Source organism: Coptis chinensis, chromosome 5, assembly GCF_015680905.1.
Source record: "Coptis chinensis isolate HL-2020 chromosome 5, ASM1568090v1, whole genome shotgun sequence".
NCBI classification, from domain to species: Eukaryota; Viridiplantae; Streptophyta; class Magnoliopsida; order Ranunculales; family Ranunculaceae; genus Coptis; species Coptis chinensis.
The window spans coordinates 45,752,497-45,780,393 of NC_141460.1; the positions used below are offsets into that span (position 1 = coordinate 45,752,497).

Consider the following 27,897-nt stretch of genomic DNA (forward strand, 5'->3'; position numbering starts at 1 on the left):
TTTGACATAAGGTAGGCCCCATTCCGAGGTCTGAGTCCAAAGATACGGCCTTCGAAAAGTTCTGGCCGACTTGTGTCTTTGTTTCGCCTCGACTTTTCAGCTTTTGACCGGGCTTTAGAAAGGTTTTATCTTCTTGAATCTTGGCCTTTAATCATGGAACTCCTTAGTAACCGACCTTTGCTCCTTTATCTCGCTAAAGTGGCACATTTCTGCACATAATGGACTTTGAAGCCTGAAATGCATAAAAACACGTAATCAGTGTTAACTCTTAATTATTACTCACATAATTGGTCTAAAAGTATGATTATTAAGGGGTTAAAACTACAGTTTTAGGCTCTTATCATTATGGGAAAAGAATACATCCAAAAAGATGATTCAATCCTCGTAGATGGGATGATTAAGAAAGATTTTTTAGCGCTCCAGCTTCGTTCACGTCACTTGTTGCTTCAAAGGCTGTGTTTGTTGGTTTAGGATTAGGAATAGCTTGACCTGGGAACACACCTTTCTGGGGTTTATCTTGGGCTAACAAGTTCAGAGATTGTTGCATGGATGCTAGGATATGGGTTTGTTGTTGCATGGAAGATAACATTATTTTGGTGGGCTTATCTGTTTAGATACTAGTTGATAGTGTAATGGGAACTAGGTCTCTTTGGTTGTTGACAGATGGGTTTTGATAGTTCTGGTTAAACTGGGATGGAACCAATGCTCTGTTCTGATTGTTATAGATACCTTTCCCTTGTCCTTGTCTGAATGTATATGCTAGTTTGTTGAAACCTGGAGATGGTTGGTTTTGTGGAATGTTGGTTCATGCAAAGTTTGGATGTTGTCTCCATGGTGTATTTGGTACATTGAAAGCACATACTTCTTCTAGCTGAAGTGATGATAGGTTTATGATTAGGGGACAGGTGACATCTATATGATATAAGCTTAGACGGAAATTTCATGGGGAGGTATTTATGTTCATGACAAGATGAGGAGTTTGGTCTTTTTGTTTGGTTGTGAGGGCATCTATCTTTCTTGTGAGGGTTTCGATTAAGGTTTTGATTTCTGGATCTAATTTTACTTCAAAAATACCACTAGCCTTAGATGTATTGGGTTGGGCTGTTCTGGAATTATTTATGTCTCCCCAATGGGTACTCTTTTTAGCTTGGTTTTCAAGAAAGGTTAAGGCTTCAGTTGCACCTCTATCCAAATAATTGCCATTACTCATGATGTCGAGGGTTACTTTGTGTTATGAAAGAAGGCCTTTGAAGAAACATTGGACAAGAGTGGATTTTTCTAGTTTATGGTGATTAGGACATGAATGGAGCAGGTCAGAGAATCTATCCCATGCTTCAGAAAATGTCTCACTCAGTATCTATCTGAAGAACTGTATCTTGCTTCTTATCTTTTCTATTTTCTTCGGCGGAAAGTACTTCATCATGAAGGAGAACACAACCTTTTCCCATGTATCAAAAATTCGGCCTTCTGTGAAAGAATTCAAGCTTGACTCTTACCAGCTAGAGTGAGAGGAAACACTCGTAGCTTAACTTGATCATTGGTGATGCCCGGATGATGAAAAATATTACATACTTCATGTATCCGGAGTAGATGCTCGTAAGGTAACTCATGTTCTAACCCGTGGAAGATGGGTAGAAGATTGAACACGTTCAGTAGAATGCGGAAATCGCTTGTGAGCGGTATGAGTTGTATACAAGATGGAGGCCCATCTTGCAACGGTATGTAGAAGTTGGAGAGAGGCTCTTCAACTTGCACTACTTCGTCAACCATCTTATGAGATGGAGGACTAGAAACAGGAGATTGTCTAGGACGACGTGCTCTCCTACGTGGGTAAGTTTTATTCTTGCTAATATTAGAAGTGCCTGAATGCAGTATCATACACTTTTAGCAAGACCCCAAAACTATCCTAACATGCACAAACAGTGCAATGTATGCTAAAGAATTCGAAATTCATTTTTGCAAGTATGGAGTTTTGAAAACTTTGCTTTTGGTCTATATTTTACTATGCCCTGTTCAGGAGAACAATTGGGCGCGAGACTAGGATGACTCTACTACACGTCTCAGAAGAGTAGGCAGTCACTTCATCAAGTGGTGTGCTACCAAGAATCTCACTCATGATGAATCTGGGGGAAGGGAGTGAGGAAGGTAGTTGGTCCACCGAAATCTGGTAACTGATTACTCTAAATCCTCGTGGCTATAATTTTGTCCTTTTCTAGAGGAGCGTGACTACTTTGGGCTCTAGTTGATTGATTTTAATTCATTTTTTTTAGTCTAGGGCTTCAAGAATTAAGCAATGTCCAATTTACTTACATTGGGGAATGACTCCCAATGGTTGTTATGTGGCTCGGGTTCAGCCTTATGCGCGAATATAAATTGTAGTGCAGAAATTAAATTTGAAACAATCACGTAAGCATGCTTGAATACACAAGGTATCCTCTTACTTGGGCTTCGAGGAGGTTTAGAATTTACCTCTCAAGCTGTGGTTACACGCTACTTGAGGAGAAGGCAATGTCGGTTGGCACGTGATCTAAGAATCAGGCCTAACCTTTCGAGCTTTACCCTGTTTTAAGTTACAATAAGGCCCACTTAAAAAGCCCACAAGTTCGGTTTTTGATAATTTATACAACTTTGCCTTCAAGGGCCCAAACTTAAAACTAAACTAATACTATAATAATATTATACTAGTCTATTAGATTAACTAGTTTTAGATTGATAAGTTAGATTAACTAGAGACAAATGGACTTAGAGTGTTGATTACCAAGTTGATTCATAGTGTGTGAGCTATGATCCACAACTTGCCTCACACACTTGAACTTCCCAAGGCAATTAAAACTCCAATCCCTTGGTAAGTATATATAACTTAATTAAACCAAGTTTAACTCATGTTCATCAACACAAATCAATCAAAAACCAATTTTTCCCAATTTTTTTCGTTTTTTTTATCTCGAACAATTACAAACAAGTTCCACTGATTTATCCTACTATACTACAAAATCCGGGATTGGTGTTCAACTATTCATCAAAAACCAATTGAGCTGCCAAAAAACTGGACCCTTGTGCCTGGAGGTGACTGTGCGGTCGCCCCCTAGCTAGCTCGCGGTCGCCCGCCGGCTCTGGTGAAGTTTGGTCGTCTTTCGACTATGTCTTCAGCTCCTCTCCAGCTTGTTGGCCCCGAACCCTGATTTGCAAGAAAGTAAATCAGTACTGAAAAACAACAAAATAAAATGACAAAATTTTTTAAAAAAAAGAATAGAAATGGAAAGATGAGAATGGTGCTTCCTCCTTAGATTCTCAACCAAGCATTCTTGCTCCTCCAATCCATGACATCGGCATCATTTGGTTGTTTTAGTTAGTGGTGGTAACTTCAAAGAGTTTGTAAAAAGTGATATTCATCCTAAATTGTTTGGAGTTTAAGTGTGGGAGTTGTGAAGAAGAAAAGTAGACTCTTGGTATAGATTGTTTAGTTTAAGCTAATGAAAACATGAAAACTCAAGTTGTTGGTATTGAAATAACATGAAAACATTGAAAGAAGTATTGATGCTTGCATCTTCAGAAAACACAATATGATCACGTTGTTCTTCAGCGCTCCTTGCAACAGAATCAAGAAGTTGTACTCCATTGGTTAGCACACAATATTATAGGAACATCAAAAACATCTGAAGTGACCAAACCCCTTCTCCACCTACTCTGGGTGATGCAGACTCAAAGAGATGATTTTTGCATAATCCAATATCTATGGAACTCGATTGCTAGAGCTAGAAAACAGTCAACCATAGTGATGCAAATCATGTTGCATTGGGATTTTCAAACTGTTTATCCGGAAATCCCCCTTAAAACAGCTGGCATTATCATAATTCACTCAGATTATGTCACCGGTTTTTAGACTCTAGATGCTGCAATGAGCTTGGCCGACGAACACGATGACCAATCCCCCTCCTTTGAACAGCTCTTCGCTGAGGATGCTCTAGACAACATTTTTAATCCAATGGAAGGCATTCAATTTCTTTACCAAGGCCTGAGGGCACTGCACACATGTCAAGACGTCATCATTACAAGTCTATTGGAATTACAGGAATGGCAGACGAAGCACGATGTGGAGCACAAAGAATTCTTACAAAACCACTCACAATTCTTGAAAAATCACGCTCTCATAATGGAGAACCACAATGAGATTTTTGTGAACCAGGGTGAACTTCAACAGCAGATTGATCAACTCAACAGTCTTGTGAATGATGTACTTCCTCTTAATCATCCTCGTAGTCAACCTAGCCCTAGATCTTTTTCCTCTTTTCCAAATTAGATTTTTAGTTCTTTGTTAGGAATTTTTCTTTCTTAGTCTAACTCTTTTGACTTTGTGTGTTTTTGTTTTTATGACATCACAAAGAAACACTTCTACCACCCATTTACCACAATTTGAGGATCACCTAGACTTTTCCTATCTAGGTTAACCTAAGCTCTGATACCAATTTGTAATAACTCGCTCCATCCTACCACATCGATATTGTCCCCACTTAGCTACTGCGGACCTCCGACAGTGTGGGGTTTTTTGGACTCCAGACAGCACTACTCCTGCCCAAGCACACTTAACTATGGAGTTCTCACCAACCCCACAGCCAAACGATCTAGAAAAGGCCTCGACATTAGGATTTAGAGGATCAATTACTAATAGCTAGGATCTTTGGACAGCCGCTTAAGTGAAGTGGGATCACACCATGGCGCAGCCGTCACCCAAATCCAGGCTAGGCACATTTCCTTCGTACCCCCTCCTTGGGCCACGTCCAGGGGTATCACAGTTATAGAACATAAAACCTATAATATATAAAACCCAACTTAAACCAACTTTTCCATGATATAATTTTAGCGTCTTTGATGCATTGGTTTCTAAGACGAACATATGGTTAAAGGTTCTTCAAATGACAAACTATTTAAATGTTTCATTTATTCATGTGTTTAGAGAGGGTACACGTGTCGTAGATGCTTTATCTAAGATTGCAACTAGTTTAGATTGTCATGAGATTTTTTTCTAATGCTCATTGTCTTCCCAGAGATGCTAGAGGTTGTTATATGCTCGACAAGTTATTAGGTATCGGTGAACCTAGAGTATGAGTTGATTGTGTAGTGTTAGTTTTTTATAGGGTTTTTTAGACTTTGGTCCTACACATAGTTGGTTTATTAAACTTTGGTCCATAAAAGCTTGAATATTAGACTTTAGTTCTAGTTCTATTTGTTCCCCGTTAGTCAACTCAGTCGTATGTAAGTAGATTGACCACGTTGACTGTTAGTCAATTGAGTTGACTAATGGTGAACAAACAGAACTACGATTAAAGTCTAATATTCATGTTTTTTTTAACCAAAGTCTAATAAACCAACTATGCGTAGGACCAAAGTCTAGAAAGCCCTTTTTTATAGCGTTTAGGAACACCTTGTATTTGCTATGTGTAATGAGTAAGGCTAAAAATATTTCAATATTTTTTATTAATATACTGGTAAGTAGGGGTGTCAATGGTCCGGTTCTTAGTGTTGTAAGAACCAATAACCATTTAATTTTCTGGTTCCAGTCCTTCACGGTTCTTAAAATTGTGGAACCTTACCCATAACCACTGGTTCCTAACGGGTATTCCCGGTTCTAGTTCTTCATTTCGGTTCTTAATATATTCACTATTTACACACATTTTTTATTGGTCTTATTAAAAAAAATGTGTACTAAAAACACAAAATTATCGCACCAACGAGTTGCTTTTTAAATATTGATATAAGTAACTATGTCATTGAATAATAAAGTTAAGTAAAACCATATATTTAAGGTTGTAAGCTATATTTAAGGTTATAAACCATATTATTTATAATATTAAATACCATACAAACTATATATTACACTAAAAAATAGAATGCAATAATATATAAATAAATGTTTTGAGTTTTTATATACTTTATTTAGATATTTTTTATGTTAAAAGTAAAATAACATCAGTTCCGATTATGGTCCAGTTTTTTTGTTTAAAAAACCATTCGATTCCAGTTCTATATGGTCTGGTTTTTTTAGTACCCATTTCTAAATGGTTCTTAATATTAGGAACCGTAACCATGATTTTTTCTACAGTTCCGATTAAACGGGTACCCATTGACAGCCTTACTTAGTGGTAAGGCTTTAGGGGTCCGAATCTTCTCCCTCGAGTGGAAAAACAAACTTTTGACACCTTACAAAGTCTTTTTGACACGTGTCCACTTATATAATATCCCAAATGAATGCAACTACACAACAACGTTAAATAAAAAAAATAAAAAATAAAATCACTACAAAATAGGAAATTAGTAGAAGAAAAAGGAAAAGAAAAAATGATTTTTTTGAATGTTTAATGTTTAGCATGTACTTAATTATCTTTTTTTTTGGGAAATAATTAATTATCACAACTTGGGCCTAATTATCTTTTTTTTATGGGAAATACTCTTCAAATTTAATTTTTTGATCACAACTTGGGCAACTCTAGTGGTCACATAGTATTTTCTACATCACCTTAAGATGTGTAAAAACAACCCACGCCTTCCAAAGCATCTCTAGGTGGTGGTAGTATACTCTTCAAATTTGAAGAAAAAAATTGTTTGCAAGATTACTAATGTCGCCTCCGCAAATTTACTAAATTTGTGAACAAGAATCTAGGTGGTTTGAGGCCAAATATGGAATTTCGCAAATTTGATTTTCCTTCAAATTTGAAGGGGTTAGAGCACCATGTGGTGGTAGTATACTCTTCAAATTTGAAGAAAAAGTTTGGAGATTCGGTCGCAAATTTCAATGTCGCAAATTTGATTGTAGGGGGCCACCATACTTGATAAAATGTAAAATGTCGCGTGATAGTCGGAATTTTGTCATTTCACAACTTTTTTTTCAACTTAGTTTCTCTAGTTCTAGCAAAAAAATGAATTCCGACGACGAATACGTCTATAATAACCAAACACGATGGAGTGGTGACGGTGAGGAAAAAGAAAATAGTGGTAATAGTGCATACATTTGGAACAATCCCATTGGTGATCTAAATGATGAACCAAACACTTCTAGAGCTGGAAATCAGGGAGCTGAGGCTGACGATCCATTGCTGCTTCAGTATCAGCAAGTCGATTTTAAATTTCCTGCTGAGGCTATTGATTTCAGCCATCTTAGACCGGTGTCTATAAGGTTTCATTAGGGGTGACTTCGGATCAGATCGGATCGGATTAACCTCTTTCGGAATTTTTCTGATTTTTTTTTGGAACCTAATATGCTAGCCAAATCCGATCCAATTTTTTTTCGGATTCAAAATATATTTCCAATTTCGGAACTTTCAGAAATTTCGGAATAACTCGGAAATTTCGGAATACTTGCTAAATTTTCAAAGATCTCTTTACTTTCAATTATTTTTGGAATATGATACGCCAATGTTCATTGTAGGGAGAGAAAACCATGTCCACAACACCAATGTACCAACAACAATACGCACTTGTTTACTGAGAAAACCTATTTTCATTCAAACAAGTGATCCAAGAAAAATGAGAAAAGAACTCATACCACCAACAAAGAAGCATTGCATTCTGTTGAGGTCCGGGTATTTGTAAATGTTTCAATCTTTTTTGTGTGTTGAAATTGAAGCGTGAAGTGTCTGCATGAATAATGGATTCTGGTCTTGGACTCTAAGTAGCTTTACATAGCATTCTATCTATTGAATTTGGCTTTTGATTGGTCCGAAGTCATTGTATGACTCAATGACATTTTTTTTCATATCATTGTTGTTATGGCAGACGGTGTAATGACAGTGGAGTGGTCCAATTCAAGTGGGGAAGTAGCGGCTAGGTTATGTTTTTGTTTTGTTTTTGGAAGTAAAAAACTAGAAAATGAATGAACGGTCGAGATCTAATCAAGTGGATAGTAAGAGAAGTACATATTTTTGGAATAAATTGGCAATAATATCGGAACTTTCGGATCGGATCGGTTTTTAGAGTTATATCCGAATCCGATCCAATTTTTTTTCGGAAATCAGAAAATCGGCCCATGAAAACTACACCCAGAGCCAGACCAATTTCAGGTCGGATTTCGGAAAAATTAGAAATTCGGCAAAAAGAGACACCCCTAGGTTTCATGATAGGAATGTCTCAAGAGTTGTTCTTGAACAACATGTATGTATTTTAATTTCATATATTATAGTAGTAGTAATAGTTAATTTTAGTAGTTAAATACGTACATTTTTATTTTAATTTTTTTAATTTTAGTTTCATTTTACGTACATCAGAGATGTGTTATGTATCGGGTTCGGTGCACTCCACGTGTACTTAAGACGTGGTGGGATGATATTAAAACAGTCGGTGCACTTGACCATGTTAGATATGCAATTCTAGCGACTCCCTTTAGTCATCTAGTTGACATACCTTACAATAAGACTGACATTTAGGGAGTTATCAATGGTTTAGTTGAGAGATGGTGGGATAGTACACATACTTTTCACCTCCCTCAGGGAGAGTTGGGCTTCACTCCACTAGATTTTCATATGATATCTGGTTTGAGAATAGGATTAGGTCAGCCGTTGAGATATAGCACTGAATTCCAGAGTTGTGCCCAAATGAAAACTTTCTTTCCTTGTCTAACCGAGGAGTCATATGACAGTGCTGGTGTTAGGATTTATGGTATCAAGGCTGCATATATTACACCGTTGACTAATGATGATGGGTTGCAGTTTTTAATAATTTATTTGTCACTTGATTCTGATGATGGTCAAGCACATGTTGATAAGTTTGTAAGAGCTTTCTGTATGTATTTGATGGGCGTCTTGTTTCTTCCTTCTGGCCATTCCATGATTAACTTGGGGTATCTAGCCAACTTTAAGCACTTGCATGAGTTGGGCGTATTGATTTTGGTGGAGCCATATACTGTAATTTGTTGCATTGTTTAGATAGGGCTTCTCGGCAGACTGGTGTTGTTAATTAGTAGTCCCCAGATGGGAAGGCTTGTCATTCTCTTAGAGGTATGGTTTTATGAGTATTTCCGTGTTGCAAATCCTATCCTCACAGAGTACACCGATGAGAGGCCTAGGCTCAGGGCTTGGCACGGACCTCGTTGAGCTTGTCTGACCAGTGAGATCAGTCATAACCTAACTTCTGTCCAAACCCAGATCGAGCTTAGTACACATGCTTCTATTGTTTAGAGGCCTTGGCGGACATCTGTGCACCTCGGCGCGAATGACTGTAGATACGCATTGTTCATTTCTCATAGGAGGATGGTATTCACTTGTGGGAGTGATATGGAGTGGTATTTAGGGGATAGATGTTACAGACAGCTCACACCATGCTTTGGTATCCCCCCTGATCTGCCTACCCATGTATCAGAGGCGAAGGACATGACCTTACAGCAAGTCCTCGAGAGAATCGTGCAATGGAGTTGGCTAGTAGCTTCTGACCTAGTTACATTGCAGACTTATGAGTAGTATTACCGTTATTAGTTTAGGGTATCTATTGGTCATTTGCTCCTAGCTGTGGGTCATACATGCAACATTCATACGGTTCACAGAATGGGTGTCAGATGTGAATTTCATATTGGCCGACCATCACGGTACCGACGCTTTCAAAGATGGACTGGACACACACATTTGTTCAATAGCCGGATCACCCTCGACCAAAGTGGCCTTGGGTTTTCAGTTTGAGTGATCCGAGTGGCCAGACGATTTACCATCCCATTTCTTCTATTGATGACACTCGCGCCGTATAGTTAGAGCCTGACCTTGGACATCTGCCTCTGGTAATTATTTTTATTGGTTTTGGTTTATTATTTTTGTTTATTATGAGAATGTCATAAATTATTAATGAATAATATTTCAGGATGAGCTACGCATGAGATATGACACATGCCTTCGTGTAAATGATGGCTTGTGCTCTTTGGTATTCGCCTATAGTGTTAAGAGAGAGAGAGAGACTTCTTTTCCAGGCTCATGTGGATTATGACGATTTGCAACGCCAGGTTGATGAGTTACAGTCTCAGATTCATCGCACAAGGGTGAGTTCATCACATGAACAGATGGAGAGTTCAACAGAAGGACAGTCGAGGAGGAGTTCACGGTCGAGGAGGCGTATGTAGGAAGTGAAGACTTGATGATTTATAATATTAATTTTGTTGTATGACGATTATTATTATTATGTTGTGTGATTTAAAATTGTTCATTTGATCATTTTGATAAGTTCTAATTTACTTCCTTTGATCAATTTGATTTAGCAAATAAATTGCAATTTTTATTAATAAAACGACAACTAATACATGATTGCAAAAGCATAAAATAAAAATAAATAAATAAAAGACAACTATTACATATCACCCTTATTACATACTACTAGAGTTACTATAGTTATCAAGCCAGTCATCATTTTCTTCATCATTGGCTCCTTCACCATCGGAAGCTTCATTTGTAATACTTGGTCTAACCTTTTTTTCATATTTAGCTACAATTGTTTCTTGTTTTAGCTCTAAAATCCTTCGCGCACAAGGATTGAGTTTGTCGAGTGACATTGCCAACAACCTAGTATCATTTTCCTCCTCTTTAACACATCTAACACAGAGTTTTTCTTGCTTCAAAAATAACTTTTTTTGTGTCTTCTCTTGCTTCAATTTCATCATAGTTTGAAATTGCCCATTTAGAATCTCTTCTCTATTTCTTTGACTTTCTTTAAAAGCTTCAAGAAATTCATCCATATTTTTATTAGTGGATGGAACATTACCCTCGACAGTAGAAGCAATTTTCTTATTCTTCTCAATTTCTTTGCTCTGCTTCCTACCGACCGACCTCTCCAAAAAACCTTCGGTACTACTAGGATCGTATTCTGAGTGCAGTGAAGGTGAAGGGTTAGAGTGAGTTGTTGAAGGGGTTGGGGTTGAGGGTGAAGAATCGAAGCCTTCAAGATCTCCGGATCTTGTTTTCTTCTTTGGTCTTGGAGCAAGCGTTTCATTGCGTAACTGAGTTCTTTGCCACTTTGGCGTATTTTTTACTAGCTTATAACAATCTTGCCATACCCATGGTTTCCCAGTAGTAGCCGCATAAGTTGCTGCCGCGTCTGTAAGCTACGTTTATTCAAAAAAAAAAAAATAAAAAAAAAAAAAAAAAAAAAAAATATATATATATATATATATATATATATATATATATATATATATATATATATAATATCAATATCAATGTCTTCACGTAGTATATAAACGAAGTATAAATTAAACAAAGTATAAACGAATCTTACAATGTCTTCATGTCCTCACCCGCTTGGAGGTTGTTCTTCAAGCTTTCTTAGTATAGCATGATATTTGTTGAAGAACGGTAAAAGAATCGTCCAACGTTGTGAGACTCCCTTCCACTTACGGTTGCGGTCAAAACCTTGAATTTCATTCATCCTACCCATAATTCGTTCCCAATACACTTGTCCCGATTGATAATTCCCTACTATAAGATCTTCTCCAATCTCAATCCACGTTCTAGTAAGAGCAATATTTTCTTCATTTGTCCAACTTGGACTCCTGCCTTGTTTTGGTTGTGACATTGTAATTGCCTTGTTTTGTTGTGTGTGAAATGGTTTAGTTGTTTGATAAGAATGAAGAAAGAGATGAGTGTATATAAAATGAAGAAGGAGATGAGTGTAGATATATGAATGTAGAATTTCGGCTGTTTTTTTCCCGTTTTTTTTTCCGTTGGAGCATGTGACATTGGCAATAGCGTGCGCCAGTAGTAGTGACGCAGTGTGTGGTCAAAGTAAAAAAAAAATTTGGGCGACATTTGCAATGGCGCGCGCCATTACCAATGTCTCGCCGCATCCGCATCCAAATTGCCAAATTTGCGAATAAGAATGCAAACAAGCAGGTGATGCGACCGGATTTGAGGCCACCTAGAGATGGAATTCAGAGAAATTTCAAGCCTTTCCTTCAAATTTGAAGAAAAACACATGTTATACTACCACCTAGAGATACTATTATACTACCATCTAGAGATGCTCTTATAAAGTGTTTCTGTATGTCAAAATAGCAATTTGGCATATCAAGAACTTTGACCGAAAAAAAAAGAACTTTGAGAAATGAGAATTCATGGTCCTTAATTCACGACATTTAGTTCAGTAAGGCTCTGTTTGGCAGCAAAAACTAGTGCAGTACAACGTGGTATTTGATCATGTTTGGAGTATCCAATTCTTGTAGTTGATGTCTTACATATGATCGATTGTAGAAAGTGTTTGGTTCTCTCTTAGCCTCCCTCGAAAAATTATCCCACCACAATTTAATGAGAAAAGAAAAGCATACAAAAAAATAATTCATAATGCTTCAAATTAAAATCCCAACCTTCAATTCAACCAAAATCAGATTATTGGATCAAGCTTCACAACTTATTCACAACTAACAAGTAACAACTCCATACATATTTCTATATTATTTAAAAGAAACTTACAAAGAGAAATAACATCAATTTCTTTTAGAGCAACTCCAAATTGGGTGTAATCTTGTATCTACTGAATTTGGAGGAATTCCATCTTTAAATCCGAGAAATCAAAAGATATTATTGATTTTGCTTACGCATCGACTAAAAATTAAAGGGTATTTTTCAATTAGTTGTGGAGAGAATTTGGGATTATAGTATGGAAGAAGTTCTCCATTTCAAATGAGATGCTAATACCATGGAAGCTAGTCCGGCAAAAAGTTTAGATGGAGGAGAAAGAAGGTTTTTCTTTTCTTTGTTCTTTTTGAGTTTCTATCGATCAAATTTATTATTTTGTTTTTTCTCTCTCATCCTTCCCACTGTACACGTTAGTGAATCACACCTATTTGCTATGATAACGATACACCCGGTATTGGGCCATTTCTGTTTTCGCAAATCATAAGTTGTGGCCCATATACTGAAAATGGACTGGACCAAACAACTAAATATCTTATCTAGGGTCTTATTCCTTGTACAGGTTGGCGAATCCATGCTGCCAAACAGAGCCTAATGTAGATTGTAATAATCCTCTTGCCCTCTAGGATTAGAATATCTTAAAATTGTGGTGCCCCAGTTGTTTGAACCGTATCAATGTAAATTACCATCCATTACTCCTCTTACGATATATTCCAACACAAGTATAATCCTGGAATACAGATAGTGAGAAAGGCCATTGACCAAGTTTTATATCTAATTCCCATTCCATCCTTAAGATTTTGACCCACATTCGTGAATCTAATCAGAACCGTACTACTTTGCATATGCAGTTAACTTCTGAAAATCTGGAACTGATAAAAATGAAGCCATCTGAACAACATTTGACTAGAGAGCAGTTTCCTTCACACAGTTTTCCGTAGACATAGGTGGGTGGTCTCTCACCTGAAAAATCCAAATGGTGGTCAAACTGAGAAACAGGATTACATTTACTCATGCAAGAATCCCAATGTACTACCAGGAAATGCTAGTCCACGTGCGAGTCCAACCTTGAACACGTGTCCAGAAGGACTTCTCCATTTTCTTCCTCTCTTCCAGTAATGGAGTAATAATGCTCACCTCCTCTCTCACATGAAGGATACTTATTGAATTGGATGAATGTTGTACTTTCCTTTGTTAGTACTGTAATATAAAACTCATGGAAATTTTGGTAAAGGAAGGGAAACTATTACCCGATATTCGAACGTTGGACTTCTTTATCAGCTGGCCACGGCAGAAAGTATAATGATGCACCCCAAATGGAAAAGGAAACAAACTAATTAAAAGAATCTCTTTAGCATAATTTCTATTGATGGCATAAATATTTTCTTTCCAAAGTACACAAGATTTTGGTGCCTATATATGGTATGACAAATTATACCAAATCTATCAGAACAGGAAGGTTTCTCAACTTCCTTGTTTTACCAAAAAAAAAACGTTTGTTAACCCCTCTGCTTCGCTTCATCTTGGGTCTGAATTTCAAAACTTTGCAATGGCTAAATTCTTCACCAGTGCATGGATAGTCTTTACGTTGCTCCTAGATAGTCTCAGTTGGTGTCAACCAACTTGCTGTCAATGCCCAAACGGAGAGAAAGGTAAAAAAAACATATCCTTCCATGCAGAACTTTGGATACAAGAGATGTATCTAATTTAGTTCTTCTGATACTTTATTTGTTTCAATTTGGTGCTTTGGTTGAAAGAGAGTTAGAGATACTGATTTCTCTTACAATTGGTTAGGGTTACATTGTATACATGGGCGCAAAACTCAAGGAAGAGCATTCTGTTGAATCTCACCATCTGAGTGTTCTAGGCCAAGTCCTTGAGGGCAGGTATACTCTTCTTTCTTCTTCTGTCCTTTAGAAAAATTATTTCAGCTGTTCAGAGTTTTGTTAGTGTGCATGTGCCTGATATAGAAAAAACTTTACCAAAACTTTTCCGAGCATAATAGATGCCAATAGTGTGTTCTGAAGATGTTCTATGTAGTTTTCCACTACCAAATTCACTATAAAGATGAGTACACAAACAATCATATTTTGGTGCTGATCAAACCACATAAATTTGTTTGAGACGTCCTTTTCCGGTTACTGTTGATTTGCAGTGATATACAAGCGGTCATGCATCTAGATACAAATCAATAGTACTTAGAGAGGCACACAGACTTTTCATCTTAAATTTGAAACGAATTTAGAAAAAAAAACTTACATATATGTTGCATTGCCGTATACATATATATTGCATTACTGTACTGGCCATACTACAATCTTGTAACAAGTGTTCAGTGTACTCACCTGAGTTCTCACTGTAACAGCATGTCAGCTTTTGCTTTCTTGCTTGATAGTTTTTGCTGGTTAAATTGGGTATCGCGGTAAATCAACTGGAACAAACCGGAAGCAGGTACGATTGCTTTAAATTTTGATGGTTCAGTACAAAATGGAAGGCTTCTTATGGGGGTGCGCTAAGGGACTGGAAAGGTGATGTGTTGATGGCGTATTGTGGCAGTTCTCTTAAACTGTCTGTGTTGTATCAGGAGCTCTTGGGAATTCACAAGGGGCTAGCAGGTGCGATATAAATGAACATAAGAAAGGTCCAAGTGCAAACGGATTCTCTACAGGGAGTCCAAATTTTAAATAGGAATGAGAAACCACCGTGGCATTGCAGGAACATAGTAGCTCACATTCACAATGAGATGTTGAAGTTTGAGGTAGTAACAGTCAAACATGTATTAAGGGAGAGTATTGTAGTGGCAGATTATCTGTCAAGAGTAGTGAACTATGTAATGGTATTTTGTATTTTATTCTCCCATTGGATCACAAACTTAATGATATGATCAAGGGGGATAAAGAAGGAAAAATGTACTTTAGAACTTATTTTAAATAAAAGGTTGGGCAGCCTGAATCCCTAGTTATTTCAAAAAAAAAAAAAAAAAGCTTTTGCTTTCTTGCTTGATGGAAAAAAAACCTTGTATAGAGTTGACCATTAATCTATCAGATGGTCGGTCACAGGTCTTTTTTTCCCCTGGTCCAACTATCAACTGTGCTTAAGCATACACTGTTAGTTTCCCCAGGTGTTAATCCCAGACCATACAAAGGAAGGCCTATGATATTTATCATGTCACCCTTTTTTTTCCGATCACAAGTATTACAAAGTCATTGTCTCCATTCCTTAAGCTCCATGTTAGTTTCGTTAACATGGCTAAGTTTCGCCTCTTTCAACTTTTTTATCTCTGAACGTCAGTCATCACAAGGGTTGCAATTCAACTCCCACGGTCCCACTTCATGGTTGTTTCATTCCTTTCTGACTTCAGGCTCGGCACATATAAAGTTTTTACTCTTTCTGAATCTCTTATTAAACTCGTAGGCCAAATTTAAACGGCCATACTGTAGATAGGAATGATGCGTAACACAGACTCGATGACTATACTTCTGTTGTTGAAATGATGGCATCTTTTCTATCCAACTTTTTGTCTTCTTCTTGATTTTAATTATCAGGCCTCAATCTAGTGCTAGCTCTAGCTACTTTGACTTGAATTACAGGTGCTTCCTACGTATTTCTTAGGGAAATACCCTTTTCAACATCCACTGTTTCCACCAGTCTATCTTGCTTATTGAGGGGCATTACTCCCATGAACGCTTTACATTCTCATTCATTCATACCTAGTCCATTGGAGAGATGATATTTTTTAGTAATTAACCTAGAGATATTCGTAAAATTTGTGAATTCTCTTTTACTGAACAAAATTATGTCATTTATTTGCAAGAGCAGATGACTTGGACCCTTGAAATCCTTTCACTCTGAATATGTGTTTAGAGAGTTTACATTCCGTGAAGTAGTTATTTTCTCCCTGCTTCCTCAGCACCTTGTGTCCCACACCCTTTTGAACCTTTAAAAACCCACGTACAAGGGCCACCCCTTCTAAAGAGAGATATTTTGGCAGTAGTGACGATGAATTTTTTGATATCCATTTTTTGATAACGCCACATGTGTAACATACTTCCCGTAGATGGTACCCATACAAAGTACCATAAATTTTAACTGGTATCAAACCTATTCTTTAGAATGCTTACCTTCTATGAGCCCAATTTGTTCTTATGGTATCAACCTCTCAAATTTTCATCAAACCTATTATCAACCAGCTTTGGTGTAATCTTAACCAAAAAGACCTCCATGCCATTGGGTCTAAACTAACAAGGTTTTAGTAATATCCACTTGCTTTTCCCTGAACTTGCTCTCATAGTAGTCAACAACGTATGTTTTGATTCTTTCTTGCCATGTAAGTAATACATTAACATGCTATTCGAGTTATAGAACATACCTCTTGTCCAGCGGAAGAAACCCGAAGTCAAACAATAATAACGAACCTTGTGAGTTGTTACTAGCCTTGTCTCTTGAGAAGGATTGTTACTAGAATCAATCCCCTTTGTATCCACACCTTAAGCCCACCCCTTTGGTGAATGGAGAAAGAAAAGAGTCGAGAATTGTTTTCTTTAATTTTTCCTTCTGCTTGTTGTTTTTCTAATACCTTCGTAAGGTATATAAAACCAACCAAGCATATAGCTAACTCCCACGACTCTTGCCCAACAAGAGATTCATGATAGATTATATTCTATCTAGTGTATATTCTATCAAGTAGGACTACGATCCTACGATCCAGGGAGTAGCTTAAATAGGGGATGGATCCTTGATCCATGTGGGCGGACCTAAGTGGTCGAACCCACTTACAACTCCCACTCGCCCACATAGGGCAAATCTCAATATCTCTATTACTCATCTTTGCATATAGGGAATAAGGTGTGCGACCTCACGAGAAGAACAAAGAGCAACAGGAGCGATATTATTAAGTTTTCACCCAACTAATAAAAACACATCACCCAGAAGCATCTCGTATATGCCTTAGACATTGTTGATTACACCGAATCGGACTCTTAATCCCTCGTTTAAAGCAGTAGCGCTACATCCCCTCCTTGTTTTGTACTCATGACATATTAAAATATGGTCGCGGGCCCACTATGAGTCACAAAATAGATGTAATATCAAAAAGTCTTCCCTAAACATTCATGCCATTTCAATTATATTCAGTCGCTTTCCTAGAAATGCCCCGTAATACGGTAAATCTCGTCGTACTTAGGAAGCACACTAAAGTAGCGTCACCAAATATTCTCTTCATGACATAACCTTAGGTTAAGAAAGGCATACTATGGGAAAAAGTTTCAATTATCCTAGTGGCTCACATAACAATGAAGAAAGGATTCATTCATTGTTCTCACTATTGGTCGACAAAGCACATACAATATGTTATGTATGATATGGTGTTATCCCATAAAAATGGGTATGTCACTTGCAAAACTGTAACACCATACGAATCTTAGTCTAGTCGCTAAACAAGCGCCTAACTTGAGTTTTATCCCAGTCACTCTCTAGCGCCTGTTAAGAAAAACACTCATTTTCGGAAGCAACTTCTGGGCTCCATAAAATTGTGGATAAATTTTATGTTCGACCTTTATTTTATAAGGTCTCATCTTAGTTCTAACTAAGGCGACATTCAAAAATTTTAAAAATATTCTTTTCGCTCATCTAGCGCCAAGAATATAGATGTCTCATCTTGCTCGCTCTCTCCAAGCGCCAAGGTGAATCACCCATGTGAGTAGGTCGATTCATGCCCGGTGACAAAAAACAAATCAAGAATGTGTAATTAAAAGAATATTCCAAAAAATCTGAATTAATGAAATATATCATAAACAATGTCAATTACATAAAATATGTCCAAACATATCAAATCCTATGAAGTCCCATATTCCTAACATGAGATTTAAACACATCTCGTGCAATAGGTTTAGTCATGGGATCAGCTAACATGTTAAGCGTGGAGATATGTTTCAAGACCACTTCTCCTATTGCAACCTTATCTCGAATGTAGTGAAAACGAGTCTCTATGTGTTTGGCCTTCCCATGATACTTAGGATCCTTTGCAAATGCCAGAGCTGCAGTGCTATCACTATAAAGTAATACTGCATCCTCTGCATGAGCTGTGATATCTAAGTGTATCAAGAATTTCCTTAGCCAAACAGCTTCTTGGACTGCAGCTGAGCAAGCAACATACTCTGACTCCATTGTAGATAAAGAAACACATTTTTGCTTTTGACTACACCAAGTAATAATTCCACCTCCGAGCATAAAAGCATAACCCGAAGTGGACTTGCGCTCATCTTTATCACCAGCCCAGTCTGCATCGGTGTAACCTTTCAGTTTCAAGTCTCCACCATGGTAACTTAGGACAAAATCAGCAGTCCCTTGTAGATATCTGAGTATCCTTTTCACAGCTTTCCAATGAGCTGGACCAGGATTACTCTGATAACGACTGACTAACCCGACTGCAAAACTGATATCTGGTCGAGTACACATCATGGCATACATCAGACTACCAATTGCAGCCGCATATGGCACATTGGACATTTGATTCTTTTCTTCTTTAGTTTTGGGACACTGATCAAGGTTTAAGTCACATCCTTTTTCCAATGGGGTGTCTATTGGTTTGGAGTTTTGCATACGGAAACGCTCAAGAATTTTTCTAATGTAAGTCTCCTGAGACAAACCAAGAAATTTCTTTTTGCGATCTCTCGTGATCTTAACTCCTAACACATAGTCTGCTTCACCCATATCCTTCATTTCAAAATTGGAGAACAACCACTTCTTAGTGGCAACAATGGAATCCATATCATTCCCAGCTAAAAGAATGTCATCAACATACAACGAAAGGATAAGAAAACTCTTTCTGGATCATTTAGTGTACACGCAGTGATCTTCTTCAATCATCTCAAAACCAATTGAGGTAATGGAATTGTGAAATCTGAGATACCATTGCCTAGACGACTGTTTAAGGCCATATATAGAACGTTTTAGGCGGCAAACTTTGCGCTCTTGTCCTTGGACCTCAAAACCAATCGGTTGAGCCATATAGATCTCTTCCTTTAATTCTCCATTGAGAAATGCGGTCTTAACATCCATTTGAAAAAGTTCTAAATCCTGTTGTGCGACAATAGCTAGAATGAGGCAAATTGAAGCGAATCTCACCACAGGGGAGAATGTCTCTTCATAGTCTATACCTTGTTGTTGGGTATAACCTTTCGCCACAAGGCGTGCTTTATGCTTGTCAATTGAACCATCTGCCTTGCGTTTAACTTTAAAAATCCATTTATTTTCAACAGTTTTACGCCCAGGCGGAAGATTAACTAACTCCCATACCTCATTTTTACCCATTGAGCTCATCTCATCTTGCATAGCAGCCATCCACTTGTCTCTAGCAGGAGAAGAAATTGCTTCTTTGAAAGAAGTAGGTTTTTCCTCATCTAATGGAGTACACATAAAAATATCCCCTTCAATCTCGAAATGACGACAGGGAATATTTCCACATTTACTCCTACGCACTTGAAGATCTTGTGGAGAATCTAGTGGTACACTCCCACTGTCTGGTACACTCCCACTAGGTTGAAAACCACTCCCATTATCTTCAGCGATTACAGGATGAGAAATTAATTCCCCACCCTCGCTTGAAGATGGTAGGATGTCTTCATACTCCTCTATCTCATAGAGGTCAAGATCTTTCTTCGTGTTACTTATGCTAGGAAAATCATTCTCAATGAAATCTATATCGCGAGACTCTATTTCTGTCATACCTCCATCAGGATGTTCACCATACATAACATAACCTTTTGAGCTATCAGAATACCTTACCAAGATACACTTTTTAGCTCTAGGGCCTAGTTTCCCATACTTATGGGAGATGTTGTGAACAAAACCTGCTGAACCCCATGGGCGCAAATGCTCCAAACGGGGCTTTTAAGCCTTTCCAAAGTTCATAAGGTGTTGAAGGAACCGACCGGTAAGGCACTTCGGTTAAGTATGTAGGCAGTCGCCAAAAAGTGCATCCCCCAAAATGATATAGGGAGATTACTTTGCCATCATTGATCTAACCATATCTAAAAGAGTTCTATTTCTTCTCTCCGCTACACCATTTTGTTGCGGAGTATAAAAATAGTTAATTGTCTGCGTATCCCCTTTTTCTCACATAATTCCTTGAACTGATCAGATAAGTATTCACGTCCTCGGTCAGTTCGAAGAGTTTTTAAGCTCCTCTCTTTCTGTGTCTCAACCTCTACTATAAAGCGTTTAAAACAATTCAAAGCTTCATAGCGGTGAGCTATCAGATAGACATAACCATATCATGAGTAATCATCTATAAGAGTGAGAAAATAAGAGGCGCCATGACGTGCCTTAACATTCATAGGCCCACAAATATCTGAGTGGATTAGCTCAAGCGGTTGAGTAACTCTTACTGCCTTTCCAAAAGGCTTTCTACATGCTTTACCAGCTAAACATGGTTCACATATAGGTAGGTCAACCTTAGCGAGTGGGCCCAATAGTCCTTCTCTAGCTAGTCTGGTCATCCTATCTTGTCCTATATGACCTAGTCTAGCATGCCAAGTAACAGAATCAATATTTCTACTTGCACTAGCCATGTAAGATAATGAAGAAACAGAATCATTAAATTCAACTTTAAAGAAATTATTCATAAGGAATCCATGTCCAAAAACAATACCATCCAACTTAATATCCAACCTATCGACCTTAAAATCAAAAAGAATATCCAAAAGAAAGAAGTGCTAAAAGCGAAGCGATTATCTTTGAATTCCAGGAACATAAAGCACATCATGTAGAAGAAGTACGCGCCCAGTGCATAATGAGAGTTGGTATGTACCAATTCCTAATGCATCTTCACTAGTGCCATTTCCCATATAAAGCCTTGGGTGTTTTCTGGAATTCGACGATAATCTACAAACCCTACTCACTCTCGAGCTACATGCCTAGTTGCTCCTGTATCTACAATCCATTCAGGGAGAGAATGAGCAACTAAAACATGGGTACATACTCTTATGTGATGAGAGTCAGGGGAAATGGATACATGCTTCGGCTCAGTGCAATCACGAGTGAAGTGTCCCATCTGCTTACAGTTGTAGCATTTCACTTTGGTCATATCAATTTCTTTCTTTCCACCACGCTTGCCTCTGTGGCGCTTGGCTATGCTTGCCTTAGGAGCCAACTTATTAGCCCCTCCTTGTTTCTTGGGTTTGTTATTACCCTTGAGCTTAGACCCATTTGTCTTGCGCTCGCCAGATGCGATTAGGGCAGAAGCATTACGGTTCGCATCCTGGTGCTCCGCCTCAAGCTCACAATGTCGAGAAATATCAAAAAAATTCTTAATACTCTCATTGTGAGTCATGATTTGCTTCATGTGCATCCAAGAATCAGGGAGATATCTTATCACAGCTTGGACTTGCTGCTCATCAGTAAGGACATTTCCTGCGGCCTTTAGCTCGCGAATCATGCTTGATAACACCCTTAGGTGTTCAGGCATGGTTGCCTTAGGATCTTTCCTGAACATCTCAAACTTTAAAACTAGACTTCTAAGTCTAGTAGTTGATGTTCCACCGAAAGCAAATTTCAGTTGATCCCACATGTCCTTAGCTGTGGAGAATGTCTCATATTCTCCAATCGGATCATCATGCATCTTTGCTTTCAACAATGTAGCGCCGACGATCTAACTTGGTCCATGCTTGAAAAATCTCAAGGTCACGACGATTTTGGGTCAGTAGTCCCATCGTCCAATCTCGGGTTGGGCCATCGAAATGGTTAAGTGTTCCCCGAGTTCTTGCTCATTCAAGAGGTATTGAATTTTCCTATGCCATATATCATAGTTTGTCCCATCAAGTTTAGTTCCATGGTTAAGGTCTCAAGTACTACGGTCTTGGTGGCCATCACTACATTCGATTTCGCAAGATTGACATATGTCGCAACTAAGTTTTCTCAGTATCCATTTTCTACATATATGCAATGGTGGATATAACATTAGTCTATACACATTCTTTTAAATTTATTCCAAAAAAAAAACCAATCCAAGAAAATATTATCTTATTCCACATATTGGGATCGAAAACTTGCAAAGCTCATAATCATCTCCCAATAATGTAAATATAGAGTATATCTTCCAATTGATTTTTGAAAAAATTCCATATTAGGAGGAACAAAACCTCTACTAATCATATTCCACTTAATATGATAAAAAAAATATGCCAAACATAAACAAAGAATAATATCTATCATTTTATGGCATAAATAATCATATAATTCTACTGTAAGTATATGTTAAGCTCAGAATCATGACCTGGGATCTATCCCAATGGATTCAGAAGTGTCAAAAACCCATGTATAAAAAAAACAGATCATTTGGCCGTCTCCAAAAGCTTGAACCGGCTCATAAACATTATACCGGTTCATCTAAGATATACTGTCACAGCAACTTATACTTGGAATTTCGATCAACCGATGATATCAACAGATTCAGAAGGGTCAAAAAACCCTTGGTTACGAAATTTCAGGTTAATTAGTTTTCAATAAAGGCCTGAACCAGACCAAAAACTATAACCGGTTCACACTTAACCGGATAGAACCGGGTTCAATGTCGGGTTGGTTCAAAAGTAAAACGAGTCAGAAAAAAAAAACAGAGAACTGAGTCAACTCAACCTATTACACTGATTTGAAAAAGCTCTGACCGAGTCAACTCATGAGCTAACTCGGTCATCTTCTTCAGTAAACTCGCAGAAATTTATGGCCAGGTAGGCATGTTTAGAGACGTGTATCTATCACATTATAGATCCAAAAGAAGCATACTTTATACTGTTACAAAGATCTCACAACATAGATTACTAACATGCAAATATTAAGCATTAATAAGATCTGTAATTTGATCAAAAAACAGTTCAAAGTTCTGAAAAAACCACAAAAAAAACAGTTTTTATCAAAAACTTTGATTTGAGTTTTCTCTCATTCTACTCAACGGTTTTCCATGAAATTTTGGGAAAACGTTCCTCTCACTAAGAGCAATAAACCCTACTAATTAGTTTTTAAAAACTCATGACATGTAGAGATCGAAAATCAACAGATTGTTTATTAATGGTTTTTGAGAAAAACTGACAAAACTTGATTTTTATCAATGCATGTTACAATGGCGAATCAACAAACATAAACAGCTCCGATACCAATGTAAGTAATACATTAACATGTTATTCGAGTTATAGAACATACCTCTTGTCCAGCGAAAGAAACCCGAAGTCAAAGAATAATAACCTTGTGAGTTGTTACTAACCTTATCTCTTGAGAAAGATTGTTACTAGAATCAATCCCCTTTGTATCCACACCTTAAGCCCACCCCTTTGGTGAATGGAGAAAGAAGAGAGTCGAGAATTGTTTTCTTTTTCCTTCTGCTTGTTGTTTTTCTAATACCTTCGTAAGGTATATAAAACCAACCAAGCATATAGCTAACTCCCACGACTCTTGCGCAACAAGAGATTCATGATAGATTATATTCTATCCAGTGTATATTCTATCCAGTAGGACTACGATCCTACGATCCAGGGAGTAGCTTAAATAGGGGATGGATCCTTGATCCATGTGGGCGGACCTAAGTGGTCAAACCCACTTACAGTCAGTAGCCAGCTCAACATCTTCAGCTTCTATTTCAGAAATCAGTGCTTGTGCTAGGCCTTGTCTCTCTCTCCTTGGTGCATGAAAGAACCGTATACTGAATCTCTTTGGCTTTCCTCCTTCCACTTAATTTACCTATTTTTCTCCATAACAAAGTTCTGATGTTTACCTGATTCAGACCTTGATATCTTTAGTCACTCTTGAAGCAATCGTATCATCCGGATCTCTTTCTTCTGCTAAACTAGTCCTGGAAGTGCATCAGTTCATTTTGTTTTTTTGTGTAAGTTGGTGCTACATGACAGATAATCTCAGTTCCATGCCCAGATCTTCCTTTAATGCCTTTTGAGCATTTTTTAATTGCTCTAATAAGGGGTGGCTCCCCCATAGTCTGTTCAGTCTAAAGGAGCAGTTATTGGGTTTAATATTGGCTCCCAACAATATATAGAGCATGGTCAGCAGATCATTCTGCTTTAGACCTCCATCCTCAAAATATGCTATCCCAGTTGAAGTTTACAAAAGCTTGGTTAGCCATCTAGAAGTTTTTAACATTCTATATCCTTGTCAAGGCTTTCCATATAGCGGTGAATAGCCTCTGTTGTTGAACTGCACCTTATACTAAGCATTTTTATCAGATCGATACTAAACTTGTCTAAGTCTGTTGAGCTTGTAAGTAAGCTCCTCTACTATCCTGCACATGGTTACTTTGTGATCGCATGAGTTGGATTGATTGTGCTTCTTATTCTTATCTGGTTTCCCCCAGTTTACATGTTGTGCCAGCTGCACATACAAATTTTCACTGGTAACATTAGATTATAGAATAACTTAAAGCATTAGTTTCTCATCAATTCCGTCAAGCACAACTGCATAAATCCTTCGATGCACTCTTGAAACTAACATTTTCAACATCTTTTTGAAGCCTCATGGTGAAGCCTTTTAACAAATATTCTACTTACGGGGTATATCAATCGACATATTGTCATCTGAAGGATATGCATTCTACATTCACTTACATAATACATCACATGCAAACTACTCCATTCACCCATGAATATGAATCCACCATAATCGTAGGGACTACTTTGGCAGAAATTCTGCCATAAGAAGTCATTGTTCAACTATAGTGAACTGTTCATGGTAATAACTAAGGGCATTGAAAAACATAGCAGGGGTCTTTATGTATATTGGTTAATCAATTATGTCCAACTCATAGAATTATTCCATGCTTTATTTGCATTTAATTTTAAGATGAAGGAAGAGAACACACTTTAAAAGAAGTGTTGTCCGTAATTTCTAACTTTTTCTCTTTGTTGAATCATCGGAGCAGCGCTCCAGTAGAATCCTTAATTTACACCTACAAAAAGAGTTTCAACGGATTTGCAGCCTGGCTCACAGAACAGGAGAGTAAGAAGCTACTTGGTATGTATTCCTTTTGAAAACAGAGGTTTTGATTGATACTCTCTTTAGTGTTTGTTATAGTATGTTACCCTGTATTAAACAACTTGAATTGTAGGGGCGCAAGGTGTAATCTCAGTTTTCCCAAGCAGAACACTTAAAACTCATACTACTAGATCTTGGGATTTTTTGGGTCTGCCGAGTACTGTGAAGAGAATACCTGAGGTCGAGAGCAACATTATTATCGGTTTAATTGACACTGGAATCTGGCCAGAGTCTGAGAGCTTCAATGATAATGGTATTGGGATTCCTCCAAAGAAATGGAAGGGCACTTGCCAAAATATCACATGCAACAAGTACTTCTTCTATTTACTCATTAATACTTGTTAAATCTTATGATCGATTTAGAACCTTCTAACTCGTATGACTGTCATTTTAGGTTATATTATATTTAGCTCTTCAAGCAACGAATAGTAAATAGAGTATGAGACAGTTAATTAGTTGTACGTTCTGTTCCTCACTTCCTTGTCCGTATGTAAACTGCAGCAAAATTATAGGGGCAAGGTTTTACAAAGGTGACCAAGATTTCCACTCGGAGGAAGAAAGATCCCCACGTGATTTTGAAGGACATGGCACACACACTGCATCCACGGCAGCTGGACATGAAGTTAAAAACGTCAGCTACTATGGTTTTGCTGAAGGAACTGCACGAGGAGCTGTTCCATCTGCTAGGATTGCTGTGTACAAAGTGTGCTGGAAAAAAAATTGCCTTGAGCATGACATCCTCGCCGCTTATGATGACGCAATTGCAGATGGAGTTGATATATTATCTGTCTCAATTGGGACCGAAAATACTGACTTGGATGATTATTCTGAAAGTGCAATTGCTGTCGGGGCATTTCATACCATGCAGCATGGAATTCTCACATCAGCTTCTGCTGGAAATAGGGGATTCTTAGCGGTTACCGTACAAAGTGGTGCACCGTGGATACTAACGGTAGCAGCAAGCACCACGGATCGTAAGTTCATAACGAATATAACACTTGGGAACAATAAAACCCTTACGGTAAGAGTTTCTTTAGTTTCCTATCAATGTTGGCACGACTTGCAATAAGTTAGTGAGGATGTTTTTTACCTATGTCAACTGTCTAACTATGAACTTTTCGTGTATCGAGTAAGGGCATGCAATTAATGTTTTTCCTACAAGTGAAAAGTTCTACCCGCTCGTACAAGACGAGTAATTAGCTATAACTTTCTCATTAAAGATTTTTGTTTTAATTTCTCGAATGGTTTCCTTTCATGTATTTAATAGGTATTGTGAACCTGACGAAATGGATCAGAACTTAACAAAAGGGAATATTGTCTTATGCAATCCAATCGATTTGGGGAATGACGGGAGCGGCCCTTTGGTGTATTGTGCTTATGGAACAATAATGATAGCCACTGTTGGAGAATGGGATGTTCCATATCCATATCCTCTACCAGCTTCTGCTGTTACTAATTCTGATGGCGAATATATTGCATCATATATTTCAAGCACCAGGTGAGCTTATAAAAATGCAGCCTAATGCAGTTCTTCAACTTTTAAGTTTCTTTCCCTTGAAAAAGACTATCTATTGGCTTAAAATATATAATTGGGGACTTAGTCTGTGAATTGTGTTTCTGATGTTGTTTGAAGAGTTTTTTTTTTAAAAGATTAAGCTGGGGTTAAGGCAGACCCCAACCTATTATTATTGCAAAAGGTTAAACCTTACCAGCCTCCCTAAGAGTTAGATCATTAAAAGGATGAACACAAAGACTCTATACTGACCGGCTTCAAGCCTAACATACATAATAACATACTAATCGTCCTACAATCGAACCTAAGAAAGTAGAGATAGTAGTCCTACTTCTTAGTCATGATTTCTTTAACAATCTTAGGATGATCCTTCCTAAGATGAGTCTGCGCTTTTTCATAGTTGCAAAAGAAACATTCGCAAGCACAACACACATATGTGAGTCCCAAAGTATCATCCAAATTTTTTTTGATGTAGTCCTCAAGATTTCTCATCTTTTTGTTTTTCCGTAATGACTTTACTTTATTCATCATTGCCAGCATAGGCTCTACTTCTCCTGAATCACGCTCTTGGATCCGCTTGCTTCTTTTTGGCTTCACAGTAGTCCATTCATTTTGATCCTTAGAAGGCACTACATACCTTGATAAGCTCTTTTGCAAAACAAGTGTTGGGGATACTGCATCCGTAAAGAACTCAGTCTCAGTCTCATTCTCTACATCTTCATCCTCATTTCCAGCAACTAGCCATTCATACATGTTTCGTTCTCTACTACATGGCAGTTGGTTAATCGGAATATCTCTAGGCTGACTCTAGATTGGTGTAACCATATTACTCTTATCTCTCTGGTTACTTGAAGTTCCTCTTTGCGAAAAAGTGTTCACATGAGGAATATCCATAGTTTCACCAATCATATTTACTATAGGAGTTGTTATCTCAACAGGCACATAAAATACTAGCTGAAGTCCACTGGAAGGATCGGTTCC

The 27,897-nt window shown here is 37.7% G+C and overlaps 1 protein-coding gene across 1 annotated transcript; it reads left to right on the forward strand.

The window, feature by feature from the left end:
• The first annotated feature begins 23,193 nt into the window (after positions 1-23,193).
• LOC147497660 (cucumisin-like) lies at positions 23,194-26,895 on the forward strand. Its single transcript, XM_086562958.1, has 5 exons — positions 23,194-23,221; positions 25,212-25,382; positions 25,477-25,714; positions 25,905-26,424; positions 26,671-26,895. The coding sequence occupies exons 1-5, from the start codon at positions 23,194-23,196 to the stop codon at positions 26,677-26,679; spliced, it is 966 nt and encodes a 321-aa protein (XP_086419084.1). The 3' UTR covers positions 26,680-26,895.
• Positions 26,896-27,897: the final 1,002 nt, after the last annotated feature.

Coding starts and splice junctions, on each gene's coding strand:
- LOC147497660 (XM_086562958.1), top strand. CDS start 23,194: ATGCAAATATTAAGCATTAATAAGATCT. Junction 25,383..25,476: donor GGAGAGTAAGAAGCTACTTG/GTATGTATTCCT, acceptor CTTGAATTGTAG/GGGCGCAAGGTGTAATCTCA. Junction 25,715..25,904: donor CAAAATATCACATGCAACAA/GTACTTCTTCTA, acceptor TGTAAACTGCAG/CAAAATTATAGGGGCAAGGT.